The sequence below is a fragment of the Pteropus vampyrus genome, unplaced genomic scaffold (assembly GCF_000151845.1).
Source record: "Pteropus vampyrus isolate Shadow unplaced genomic scaffold, Pvam_2.0 Scaffold580, whole genome shotgun sequence".
In the NCBI taxonomy this organism is placed as follows: Eukaryota; Metazoa; Chordata; class Mammalia; order Chiroptera; family Pteropodidae; genus Pteropus; species Pteropus vampyrus.
Window position 1 is genome coordinate 238,774 of NW_011889361.1, and position 14,393 is coordinate 253,166.

Here is a 14,393-nt window from a genome sequence, read left to right on the forward strand (position 1 = left end):
ACTATTACGTTGAGAGAACTTTAAAGGGTGGAGTGTTACATTTAATGGTTCTGTGTGATTTTGCAATATTTGTCGATTACATTTGAGCTTTCTGTGACTTTGTAGATAGGAAAATACCATAAACCTTGTTTTATGGCTGCCTTATCACTCTTTAGGACAACCTTGACAATACAGCTGCCTGTGGTAAGAGAGGAGAGTAAGACGTTTGGGCTGAGGAGAGGTGAACTTTAGAAGTAATGCCATTGAATAAAGCATATTTTTAACAGTGGGTCAATGGACAGTTAGAGCCATTGTTATTAAGTTTAATAATTACTAAACACTTGTATTGTGCTTTATGCACAAGGAAAATGGCCAAGAAGGAGGGAAGAGAAAAGACGTATTGCTGTAACAGAGGGAAGGGGGTAGGGAGAAAAAAGGAAAGAAAGGAGAGAATATGAGAAAACCAAGAGAATACTGGAAAGAGAGAGAAAGAATGAATTAACCATTTTTTGCACTTAGCTGTTGTAAATGTGGATATATTATCTTGAAAGTTCTGTGTACATCTTTATGATATATATCAACAGAGGTTAATTTCTACAGCAGAAAAGATACATGAATGAATTCATAAATTAAAAATTCGAGTTCTGTTTATTAGGAAAGATAACTTGCTGACCTAAGTCAAACTTGATTATAAATAGCTGTACACAGAAATATTGATTAAAGATTAATCCTTGCTAGAAAGCATAAGAAGTGAGAACTTATTGTCAACTTGAAAAATTAAAGCTCTGAGTTCCTTCACTGAACTGTGGTACTGACAAAACTTTTAGCAGAAAGCTTAAATTCCAATATAGTTTTATAGGACCCAACAAAAGTACAAAAAGCACTATTATAATGATTTAATACTTTTAGTGCCAATATTAAACTACTGTTTAATGTTCATATATATACACACAAACATATGGTTTTACATATGAACTTGTGAGTACATTATTCTGTTAATATCCCTATGCCTCTTTAGTGTTTATTTCTGTATGTATGTAGGTCTCTATTTGTACGTGAAAACTAAATTAAGCATTTCTAAAGGAAGAACTGTAAATGCAATAATTTAAGGTGGATTTGGGTAAATGTTCCCAAAGAACGAAACTCAAAAAAACTTGAAAAAAAGAAGAATCTTACTTATCTATTCTGGCTTGACATTACACTCATTCAACTATGGATTTCTGGACTCCAGATTTTAAATTCTCTGAAATAACCATTAAAAAATCCTAGTTTTTAAAAGCTCACTAGATGATTTTGATTCAGTCAGTCAAAGAATTGGCATTTAGGAAGCTACTAATTCCTTAACTATCTCTTCTAGGTCCACCCACCCAAGATGCTGGGAGAAATCCAATCCGTGAAAAAGCGCTTTGTTCTCAGTACTCCCCTTGGCACATACTGAGTTATCTTGTAGTTGATCTTGTTCTGGAGTTCCTAACATATCCCCAGGCCCTTCATAACTACTTTTCCTGCTTTGCAATTCAGTTCCTTAGGAGAGGGGCTTTGACACTCATTCACACATTACCTTATGTCCTGCAAGAGCTGACTTTGGAACACCGGCTTCTCAACATGCCCTGAGTGGTCCTCCCCTGTGCTGACTGCCCACCCACTTGAACTTCCTTATTTTAAATTTGAGGTTATGAGGCCTGAAGAAGAGATTCTGCCGCAAGAGGACAGAAAAAGGAAAAGAAAATCTGGGAGATCTTAGAATAAATTTCCTGACTTATTTAAATTTTACGTATGTTATATAAATGGCTTCTCTAAGATATATTTATTTAGGATTGTGGTAGCTTGATATACTATTTACATGAAAAGAAATATTCTGCAAATACTTTTCAAAACTGTCATAGAATTCTCAGTGTCATTAGTTCGCAAGTCTTTGTTATCTTCTGCTCTATAAATAGCATATTATTACCTTGATGGTTTAAATAACACTTACAATCATAGTAAGATTAACTAGCCTGAAGTTTTAACTTAAAGTCAGCAATGTTCAATGAATAAGTCATTAGAGTCTGTCTAGTCATTAGTTTCTTTTCTAATAGGCAACAACTCTAAGTATATAGCAAAAAAGATAAAGAGTAGAAAGATTTGGACTCTTTCACTGGTCCCATCAATTGTGAGACATGTGATCTTAAACAAGTCTCTTAAACTTTCACCTCTTATTCTTTAAAGTGTGACTATTTCATGAACTTCTAACCACAACACCTCCGTTATCCCACTCCAGTTTGCACTAGATGAATGTACCCAAAATAGAGTTTGATTATGGCACTTCCCCAATAAAGAAAAGCTACTGAGGACCCATTTGCTCTCTTCCTAGGGTATTTCCTGGGCTCCCACTTAGCACATTTCTCTGACTCCGCTGTGGCTAGAACACTGTATGAGGATTCAATTTCACCAGTTATGTGAAACATGGGAGTGAAGTGGAGCACTTCTGCCTTTCTGCATCTTTTGACTATTTTTTTTTTCATTGCTGGCAAGTAGGGAGACAGAAACTATGATCTTACTGTCCTCCTAGTTCAGCTCTCACCATACACCCCTTCCTTTCCAGACCCCAGCCTTCCTGCACTACCTCAAGCTCCCCCAAAAGTACAATGCTGTCTCTCAGCTACAGACTCATTTCATCTCCACCCCAGCCACATGGAACTGAATGTAGCTCCTCAAATATACAGTGTTCTCTTTTGGCTCCAAGCCTTATACATTCTGTTCTCCTTCTGGAATGTTCTTCCTGTTCTTCACTCAAATGACTCCTACTCATCCATCATCTCTCACCTTAGATGTCACTCCCTCCAGGGTTACCTTGCCTGACCTTCTAAGGCCAGATTAAGTGCTACTTCTCTGTACTCTTATAAGAATCCTATATTAATCAATATCATAGAACTTATCGGACTGCACTATTTTACTTGTTCATCCCCACTAGAATGAAAGCTCCTTGAGGACAGGGATTTTGTCTTGTTTATCAATAATTCCCAGAGTTTGGTGCAGTCCCTAGTTCAATGTTTGCGCTCACAAACATTTATTAAATGAATATATTCATATGCCTTTTAACCAAATATATCTGTAAGTCAGAAATTCATTGCAGACAGGGACCTTTCTTTTATTTGCAGACAGCACACAGAGTGCCTAACACAGCACTGTGTCCATAGTAGGAACTTAATAAATATCTGTTGGCATCAATTTTTAAATTTATTAAATTTGAATCAAGAGTAACTAAACCTTCTAAATAAAAATTAGGTATTATAGACTTGGTTCTGCAACATATTAATGATAACACTATTTTAAGGGCTACTTTGTCTAGAGAACACTTACACCCAGAATTTTTAGAATAACAAAGTACGTCTTCCTGGAAAGGTCTTTATAACATTATTAAGTTTTGAGGTTCTATTGAAGATCTAAGGTTCTATTAAAACAGAAGTATAAAAATCTTCTCTTGATCTTGTTTAGTTAGCCACTGCTACAAAAATGGAACAGTCCAAGAGTACAGGGTCTAGAATCCCCATTCTTCAGGAGGGATGAAAAATCATGCATATATGTAATGATAAAGCATGGCTTTTACCTTTGGAAAACTTAATGATTCTTGTTTGTTTGTTTTTAAATATGAAGGCTGAAGTCAAACATCTTAATTTCATTATCCATGACATAGCTGGGTCCCAGATCATTCTAATTAAATTTTTATACTACTGTTGACATGCCCAAATCTTACTAAGGACAGTCTTAGGGTGGTGATTTTAGTTTTAGAGATGTAAGAACTCTATGATTAGCTCCATTTCACACCTTTAGTTCACACTTTTAGAATTCAGCACATTTTCCTTTTTCCTGCAAACTCTAGGCAAAGTTGTCACTAGATAACTAGAAAGTGAGAATTCAATGCACCAATGTGTGCAAAGTACTTAGCACAGCAGTGCTGACATGTGCTCTCTCAATAGAGGCTAGCTAGTATTTATTTTTAAGTTCCAGGCCTCAAATGAAGTGAAGTAACAATTTCATTCAGGAAATGCTATGCCATTTCTGTTTGGTTCCAGTTCAATACTTTTATAAAATAAATATACTTGTTTCATATTACAGTAAATAAATGGCAGTGCTTTCAAACTTACTTAATTACCTATTGGTAAAAAATTACAGGTGGTGCCAGGTACAGTCACTTAGTGTGGTTTCTTCTGGTTTAAGGGACATAGTTCAATGTGTTTCAAATATCTGTTTTAGAGGTCCATTATATCTTGGGTACTGCTGAAGGCAAACGTTAATTCCTATGGCACTTATAGGAATTTACCAACCTCCCAACTAAACATTCCTGAATTCTCCTGCGATGGTGGATTGATCATCCAAAGGTTAAGCCTCTATTTAGTGCAGGTTAGTTTGGGCCAGATCTGAAAATCCAGAGGTCAGACTTTAATTTAATTACTGTGTGGTATCTGCATGATGGAATTTGTTTTCCATAACAGTCCTTAACTCATTTCTTTGCTTACTTCCCTCACAAGTTTTTCATACTTCTTGCCAATTTCCCTTCCAAGATTTTTCTTTTAGTAACTTCTTGCCAACTTATCTCCCAATTTTTTTCTTCCAGTGACTTAAATATGAAAACTGCCAAGTAGTGGTGAAATAGACAACACAAACAGATTTTACTTTTTCGACTTACACAGTAAATAGTTTTATTACAATGCATATGTAACAGCTGTCGTGACAAATACTTAGTGTAACCATCTTGCGGTTACACAAAAGGATCTCAATGACTTTGTGGAAACCAATTACATATCTTAAGCCCCTGGCTCACATCCCCCACCCCACCTTCCACCATGCACTATTATAAAGCAAATTACTTCTCCAAACCCAAGTACTTCTACAAAAGAATGAGTCACTGAATAAGGACAGTCCAATTACTCGTTCCCCAAACACTGGCCTGCCTAGAATTCGCATGCTGTCAGCTGCGGGCCTGTGTGGTAAGATAAAGTATTGGTGAAGTGCAAATTAGGTGGTCTTCTAGGAATTAAAAAAGGCAAGAGAACAGTGAGGCATGTCACTCTTTTAATAACGAAATATGATTATAATCCCCTTAAGAGATAAGTAAGTTAATGAGAGCCCAAATATATTGATTCCTCCTTTTAAGCTAGCAAAGTCTCCCACGCTAGATACAAAAATTACAAACATTTAGGTAGTTTAGGTACATGGAAAGAAAAAATGGGAGGGTAAGTTATTGGGCACAGGGATACAAAATGGTATTTAAAAAATAATTATCAATTTTCCTAGAAGTCCATTCTGCTATAATCTAGATCCAAAGTAAGATATATAAGACATGGAGATGTTCTTAAAAGAGGAGGCCTGAAGATGAAGAATCTGAACATTTTTTTACTCATTTGTGTCTGTACATTACAAGTTATTCTATCAGCATAAAACTCTCTCCATGCCCTTCCTTGTGATAACGTCTTTAAGCTATCCCACTGAGTGAAGAGTTTTCAACAAACTGAAATCAGAAAACTGTGTGAAATATGTTGTTCATGCTTTTTCCTATCTAAGCAAATTTACACCTACCTGCCTACTCCTGTGACATCATTACATACGCGAGTGCTTTGTATATATTAGAGCTGAGTAAAAACACAAAAATGAGGGAGAAAATATTTCATGCTCATCTTTAGTTCCGAGTCTAGATGTAGTACATTAAGAAACAGATCAACTTTGGCAGTCAAAATGAAAATAGATTGAGAGTGTTTTCTGAGCAAAATTCTTGCAACCAACATGCCTACTTCAAAATATTTCTGAAACAGTCATCCAGTAAGAATTTATCCTTCTGCATATCAATGTGTTTGGTGGAATATACCAAAATAATTTTTTTAGAATTGCTATTCTCAAGGAATTTAACATGTAGTTTGTTACATAACAACATATAGGAAACATTCAGCAAAGAGAACAACATATGCTAATGCACTCAACGTACTCACTACATTTGCCAATTTAAAGTACAAGGAATTTAGAAGATGCTGGATGTCTTTGCCTTCATAAGATGACTAGAAAGGCCTAAATCAGTTGCAAAGTTCAGCAGGACAAAAAAGAGCAGGGACTCAGAAATAGTTAGAAATGGAAAGCTGACTGTTTTATCTGATATTTTTAGGAAAAGAAGAAGAGTAAATTGTACATTAAAAAAAGTAGAAGTCATCACTGTTATTAACAATTTTTATTAAAACCCGTCTGGTGGTGTCCTCCACTGGCACTTTGTTAGTGAGACCTCTGATCCTTCTGCCTTGATGAGATGTCTCAGTTCTATGTAATTCATCCCCATGTCCTTATTTCCTAAACTCATAGCATTTCTACCTGTCCCTCTTTCTGACTGCTGCTGTACAAGAAATCCTTAATTCTAAACCAATTTCTCTTCTGTTCTAATTTCTTGAGAAAAAAATTCTTTCCTGAATGCTCATTTTTCCTAATGCCCTTCCTAATAAATGCAAATATTAAGTACATAAATATAAAATTCCTTATATTCTCATAATTCCTCTGCTTAATTTTTGATTCTACTTGTCCATCAAGACCTATTACTAAAATAGCTTCCTATTAGTCTCCCTTCTCCTAATCAGAATAGCAAATAGTACTACTACTACTATTGCTAATAATAATAATAATAATGTGATGAAGATGATAGCTGTTTTATTAAATACTTTCCATGTGCCAGAAGCATACAGAAAACCCTAATATAGTAGGGAATACGATCCTCATATTGCAGAAGATAAAATTCAGTATTCAGCAAGGTTAAGTAACTTTCTTTAGTAACCCAGCTCTGTCAGATTTCAAAATCTATGTTCTTTCTTCTAGCTCACAAAGCTCTGAATTATGTCCACCTTAATTCTGCTCCTCATATCACAGCCAAAGTGATATATCTAAAGTACAAAGCTAATTAAAATTCTCCAAGACCAAATTCCTGAATCTGGTACACAAGGCTCCCTCCAGCTTCATTCCTCCCCATTCACTGTCTTCCAGCCACACTGTGGTTCTATCAAGATGCTTGTTGGTTCCCTGTACTAACCAAGAGTTTCACGTCTCATTTCTTCACTCAGACCTGAATGTCCTTCCTTCCCATTTTTACTCATCTTTCAAGGTGTCCATTTTTGGAGAAAGCTTCCCTGAACTCTCTAGGCTAAAAGCCTTCGACTCGACTTCCAGGTGCTTTGAAAGTACCTCTATTCAAACACTTGCTATATTATATTCTACCCCAACCAACCTATAAGTTCCTTACATATATTCTACCCCAACCAACCTATAAGTTCTTTGAGTGAAGGAATAATAAAGCTTTTGTTTTGTACTCCCCTTGTCCCCACTACAGTGAACAGTGTCTGGCATGAGGCAGTCATATGTTATAGGGTCTGAAAAGGACATAGAAACTGGAATCACCTCCCAACCCCATTGCCACTTTTGGAGTATGGAACCAATGTGCCTTTGTTCCAAACTCTCAGGGTCTTATGCCATCTGTTTTCTTCCACAGAATATTCCAACATTTGTTGACTAGGTCACAAACACCAACTACCATACTTATAAGTGAACAGTTTTATAATTTTCTCTTATAACTATTTTGTCAACATCAAAATTCATACTGACGATTTTTCATGATTCTTTGGTTTCTTGATTCTCATTTATTAACACCAACCTCCCCCTTACTTCCGCAGTAGTTGCTTACTAACAAGAACTGACTCTCATACACATTATCTTACATCATGCTCTCTAATAGTATTTACCACCTCAAAAGAAAGTAGAAATGACTTAATAGTTACTGAATAGCTAATCTGCACCAGATGCTGTGTTAGGCACCTTACATTTATCTCATTTACTTATTTCTCAACGACTCAGTTACCATTTTCTCATCAATCTCCCACTTCTTCACATCAACCTAATTTTTTCTTAACTTTATTGGCAGCTCTACTGCTCTTAATCAAAAATTCCTATAAGGCCATAAGTTTCACTCTTGTCACCACTGGAATTCCACAGTGAATCATTCCATCGGAGGATTAGCCTTGTGACTCCTCTGGAAATTATTCCTTACATTAGGCAGACGCAGATTGATTCTCATGCTTCCTCCTTTCATTCCTATAGAAATGCCTTTCTTTTTTACTGGAGTATCAATTACATTGTTTTTGATATATTTCTGTTTCTTATTGGTCCATAAACATCTGAATTACATGGATCTTGTTCTATTTATATTTTCATGAAATTTAACAATTCTCAATAAATGTTTTTAAAATGAAGATTCCTTGCCTTATTCTTGTTTGAAGATTATTTAGGCACAAAAGACCATGTATTGTATGATTTCATTTATATGAAACATCCAAAATAAGAAAATTTAGAGACAGAAAGTTTCATAATGCTAGGTGGGGGGGTTAGATATGAAGACAAAAAAATATACTGCTAATGAGTTTCTTCTAAAAGAGTTGAAGATGTGGTGATAGTTGTACAACCCTATGAATATACTAAACAGCACTGAATTATACACTTGAAAAATAATTTTAAGGCTATCCATGGAATCAGAAAAAAGGGATAATATGTTCTTCTTATCTTCTTTCCTTCATTATTTTAACAGTTTTGTCGAGATATAATTCACATTCCACACAAACATTCATTAAAACACACGTCACTATACCATGAGCCCTTAGAAGATGGATCGTGTCTTATTCAACTTGGCATTCCCAGGACTTAGCACAATATTCAGAAGTTAGTAAACACTCATTCCATAAATGAGGGACCTCTAGCTCTGAATTTATTAGTAGTAGTACAACTATGCCAAATTTGGGTTAAATATATTTTTATAGGTTTATTTGGGGGAATCAAACCACCATTATAATATTATTTCTATGGGAAAAGTTATATTCAAAGCAGAAAATAAGCCTATCAAAAACTTCCCAACACCTTTCATCTAATAAATAGAGAAAGTCCATGATTTATCTTGCAAGGCACTACCACTCCTACATCCTAGTCCCCTCCTAGACAAGTATCTGTGTTCTCTGGAAACACTCATATTTTTTTTTATAACAAATTTACTGAGTGCTCAGTGTTCCAGCCTTCAGGTTGTGAAATACCATTCCTGGAAGAGGGCTTTTGAGGAATGAAGATTGTCTTCTTCAAGGTGAATCCAATATTTTTTCAGAATATCTTTTATTTTCATTATGTTTTCAGGGTATACGAAAAATAAGAGAATGGAACTTAAAAAAACTACAGCTGAATGAGCCATTTGTATGAGCACACAGTCCTCTTTCATAAAAATTGCAGTTTCCATCTATTCCACTTTTAACCATCTTCTATTTTCCATGCACTATATTTTAAGTTTCCATTTATTCTCATTGTAATTTTTTCTTAATTAAAGGTGACTTAAAGGAATCCACTAGTGTCAAATGCCATTTATTAAAGATAGTGATTTTGAATCAGGTTCACTATTCAGGCAATACTGCTTATAAAACTCATAATGATATATTCTGTGCCCCAACATTTACATCAATAATTATTGAACCCTCCATCATACAATTTATATATAGAATAGCACAAGATCCATATACTGGTTTCACTTGAAATACTTTATATATTTCCAGGTAATTAATCCATTGCCCAATATTGTTATAAAATGAGTCAACGGCATCATTTCATTTTGCCTATGTTTCAGAGAATTATAGTCACCAGAAATTATATAGTTATATGTTAAAGACCAAAGGATAACATATAATCACAATTTTATCTTTGAATCTCTACTGGCAGGTCAATAATCATTCCATTAGGCTATGGTATTATTAAAATTATTAAAATCTTCTTATGGAATTTTGAAGTATGTTTTAAAAAATGCATGTCATATAAATGTCCCTTGAAGACATTTGTCTCACTAATGAGTAAACAAATTCTCAACATTCCATAGAGTTTTTATTCTAAACCAAACAAGTCTATTATTTAAAAAATAAAATATATCTTCTTTATGTTTTTGCAAGTTTCTCAAAGCAGGGGTCATATATTTTCTTAATTGACTTAGTCACAGTACTTTATCCACAGTATATGTAGACAGACTGCTTCCATAATGATCTAAATAATATAATTTAGGTAGTTTGAAGGTCTCATACACAAAATCATAAAGTTTTGACATAATTACTTACTTCTTCTAGTTGGCATGCTTTGATGACACTCTTGTATCTATACTCATCATAGGAAACACCAAAGATAATGTTTTCTTTAATGGTGCCAGGCATGATCCATGAAAACTGAGAGCAGAATGAAATTCTTCCACTGTGCTTAATTTTACCCTCTGAAGGCTCCAGTTCTCCCATAATCATCATCAGAAGTGAAGTCTAGAAATAAAACCATTGTTATTAAGTTAAATCATTTGATCAAATCACTCTAAGAATGTACTTGCCTCCAAATGTCATCCTAAGTAGAAGTATCTATTCTGATTTTAAAAGATTCTATACTAATTCGGTCAATTCAAAAATTATTGAGCACTTCCTGCTCTGGATACACTGCTAGTGAACTAAAGAAATAGAAGACAAAGGATGTAATATAAAGTTATTATTATAAATATAACCTCTAGGCAAAAAAACCTCCTCAACCTCTAGAAGTTGTAATGCCCTTGGGCTCACACCTTGTCTCCTTTCTCTTCTTACCAACACTCTCTCCATTGTAATCTCACCTAGCCCCATGTCTTCACACTGCCAGCCCCCACTTCCTTAAAACCAGACTTGTACATCCAAATAACATCTCTATTTGGATATCAAATAGACATTTTAAACTTAATATTCCAAAATCAATCTCCACCCAAAACTTGTTTGTCCAACAATATTCTCAGTAAATGGTATCTTCATCCTTCTAGTTACTCAGTCTAAAAACTAGGACTTATTTGTGATTCTTCCATTTTTCTCACATGCCATGTTTGATCTATCTAAATTCTGTTATATCTTCCTTGGAAAGATATCCTGAATCTGACTACCACTTCCCCCAATGTAACTAGAAAAAAATAAAAAATTAGATAATATCACCTGTTGGTGATGCTGTAGGGAAATTTGTACTGTTATACAGACAGCATGGCACATACCTGAATTGGTGCAACCTTCAGGGAGGGAAGTTCATCAAATATACAATGCTTTACCATTTCTAGGAAGCTAACCTACTGATACTCCTGCAGATGTGCTAAATGGCATATGTGCAAGGTTATTCATAGTGTCTTTACGTATATATTCAAAAAATTAACAAGAGTAGCTGCCTGAGTTGGGGGAGGGAATGGTAGAAAGTAGAAAGTAGGCAGAGGAGAGATAGAAATGAGATGGGACTTCTTTGGCTTTTTATACATTTTAATTTTCTAAAATTTTTAATTTCAATTAAATTTTAATAAATAATAGTAGCACCTAAAATACATTAGAAGAAAAAAGTGTCAAATAACAGACATCTTTGTGATATCTATTTCAGTAAATTTTATAATTCTTATTGCATGGGAGAAATCTGAAATACCTTATATCTATGCAGAATCCTTTTGTATGACAATTAAAACAAGAAGTGATAGATTTATATAAAACAGCTTTATAGACCAAAACAGTAAAATAAATCGGATTATCCAGGTTAAAAATACATAAATGTATATATATATATATATATACACACTCATACATATGTTTATATACATATATGCATCTAAATAAATATGTAATTTACATATTTATCAATATTTTGGTATTTCAAGAGATATGAAGTTAAATAAAAACATTGAATAGATATATGTAAATATAAAAATGTTAACAAAACATTGTAGACACTGTATTTTATTTTAAAAGTAAGAAAAAGCAGGCACTAATAACTTATTCTACACATCTAATGCTCAGTTATTATAAGACCGAGCTAAAATTTAGTACCAGAGCAAGGCATGGATAGATGATATGTGGTGTCAGGTATTGTCAGCAAGACATCGGAACTGCTTCAATTGTAGTGGGGACAGCAGAAGAACTGAAAATCCCCTGGAGGAGAAGCCACAAGCCAGCCTTCAGTAAAGGGTATCAGTGGTGCAGACTCTTACACCAATATTGCCTAATTAAAATAATTCAAGGACGTATCATAAATGAAAGAAGCTTAATATAGATTAGAACAAAAAAAAACACATTTTCCCAAAGATGTTCAATTAAATAAATTTGTAACTCTGATTTGTATCTCTGACTTAACTACTTCGTGCCCTTTAAATTTTTTTCCTAAAGAGAACAAGTGTTTCATCATTATCTGAATTTGAAGGTCACTACAGTCTTCTCCTGACAATGAGGTTTGACCCTTTAGCTATTTTCGCTTTCTAATCCATTAATTTTTGTCAGATGCATCTCCAAATATCCCTGGTTTATAATAAATTGGGGTAGGGGGAGGGCAGGGAAGCTGACCAGCACTGAATAAATTAGCCCACCTATGTATTTCTTTCAAAAAACTATGCCACTCAATAATTTTCCTCATTCTCCAAATTTCTAATGTCAATAAAATGGGGACCTTTTGTTTATATATATTACTAAGGTAAAACCTAAGCCATGATTTTCTGAAGTACTTCTGAAAAAATGTCTGTGCTACAGACTGGAAAAATTGGATGGCTCATTTGTTCAATAAAGTTATTTCATGCTCACCATCCACAAGACGCTGTGCTGAGTGCTGTGCAAAATTTAAAGATGTAGAAGAAAGAGTCACTAGAAATAACATGAAAAAATAAGAGGCTAGCGGAAACATCACTGGGATTGATTTATCAGTGGAATAATTTATAAGAAACACTATATCTAAGCATTCTCCTAATACCAATGTAAGAATTTCTTCAAAATACTTTCTTATACTACAGACAAATTAGAAAAAGAAAGGAGAAATGCATGCTGATGAGAAATAAAAGAGGCTACCTTGCCTGCTCCAGTGGATCCAGCAACTGCCAACAACTGTCCTCTTTCTATCTTGAAATTGATATCTTTCAGGACAGGAGTACCAAGAAGTAAGAAGTTACTATAGAAGAGGCCATTATCACCATTGGAAATATTTCTATTGTTTTTGTTTTGTTTTGCGTTCTCAAATAATTCCCCAAACCCCTGTAAAACAAATGAATGAATGAATGAATGAAAAATAAAAAGCTTTTTCAGATATTTTCAATAGCTATTTATTTTTTGTAAGATTAGTATGAAAAGCACATGATCAATGTCCATACATTATAGCACATAATTATATAGCCCCTGATTATTCAGGGGCATGATTCGAAACATTTAATAATTATAATTATAGCCAAAGCTGATAAAGTGCATGTTTTTCAGGAAAGGATTTGGCACAAGGAAAAGTGAGTTAGTTCTCCTGGGAGAACTGAAATGATTGGTTTTAGAATAAAAGAAAGTTAAACCAGGATGAGTCAAAAAGGGAGAATTAAAGAGATTCGAAATCTTGATGAAATCGAATGACAGTAAAGATGAGATTAAGAGACTGAGAGAGCTGAAAGGTTAAGAAATTCTGGGCCGAGAAAGAGATTTCAGAGTGTGACACAACTGCCAAAGTGGAGCAACTCTAGGTGCTCACAAAACTCAGTGTATGACTACGAGATGCAGCTTGTGAAGAAGTCGCTGTAAAATATAAGTTCTAAGGACAGCATTGGATGGGTTGCTCATGTGGAGGTTGAAGTCAGACGTGATGGCAGAGATTTTACAAGCACCACTATCCTGAGTGTCATCAGGAAGTGTCCAGAGTTTCATAGGTGACTATCAAAGATTGAAGGGTAAGGATACAGCCAGACAGGTGTCAACGGTTCACTGAAAGGGGTGTAGATTGTGACATTTGGGCCAAAATCCAGCTCCAGCCCTTGCCAGTTGCATGAGCCAGTTGCGGCCCTTCACTGTTTGCAGTCTCCATTTCCTTATCAGCGAAATGGAAATTTAATATTGCTTAGGCCATAGGAATGTTACGAGAATTACATGAGACAACACATATAAAGTGCTTATCCTAGTACCTGGCACATAAGGGCTCAAGCATGCTACTTATTGTATTAGATGGAAGGAGAGTGAAACGGAGGACTTTTGGATCAGAGCGGGAAAACAGTTATCTGAAAATCGTAATAAAAAGTCAAACTTATTTTTTCTTCATATCTAGAAGGGCATTTGAAATTCCTAAAAGCAAAGAAATAAAATCAATCTGATCCATACACTTTTCTACAGACAAGTTTTGTAGGCAGATAAAATATCTTAAAAAGTGAAGTAAAGTGAAGCCCTGGTGATCAAGTTACTTATATAAATAAAACCAATTTAAGATATTGTGCAATGTGTAGAAATAGGACATTGATTTCATAACTCCTACCTTTCCTCAGCAGATATAAATGATAAGGAAATAGAAATTCAACAGGTGTTCTCAATAATTAAATATTACTTTATAAGAGGCTAAAAATCATTAATAAT

General features: G+C 34.5%; 1 protein-coding gene across 1 annotated transcript in view; it reads right to left on the bottom strand.

Moving 5' to 3' along the window:
* Window positions 1–14,393, bottom strand: part of CFTR (cystic fibrosis transmembrane conductance regulator) — a 127,908-nt gene that overhangs the window by 86,666 nt on the left and 26,849 nt on the right. The window contains exons 9-11 of the mRNA XM_023525607.1: window positions 13,545–13,703; window positions 12,867–13,049; window positions 10,119–10,310 (exon numbers count right to left, since the gene is read on the bottom strand). Of these exons, the coding sequence (XP_023381375.1) occupies window positions 10,119–10,310; window positions 12,867–13,049; window positions 13,545–13,703 (534 nt within the window). The remainder of the gene's footprint in view (window positions 1–10,118; window positions 10,311–12,866; window positions 13,050–13,544; window positions 13,704–14,393) is intronic.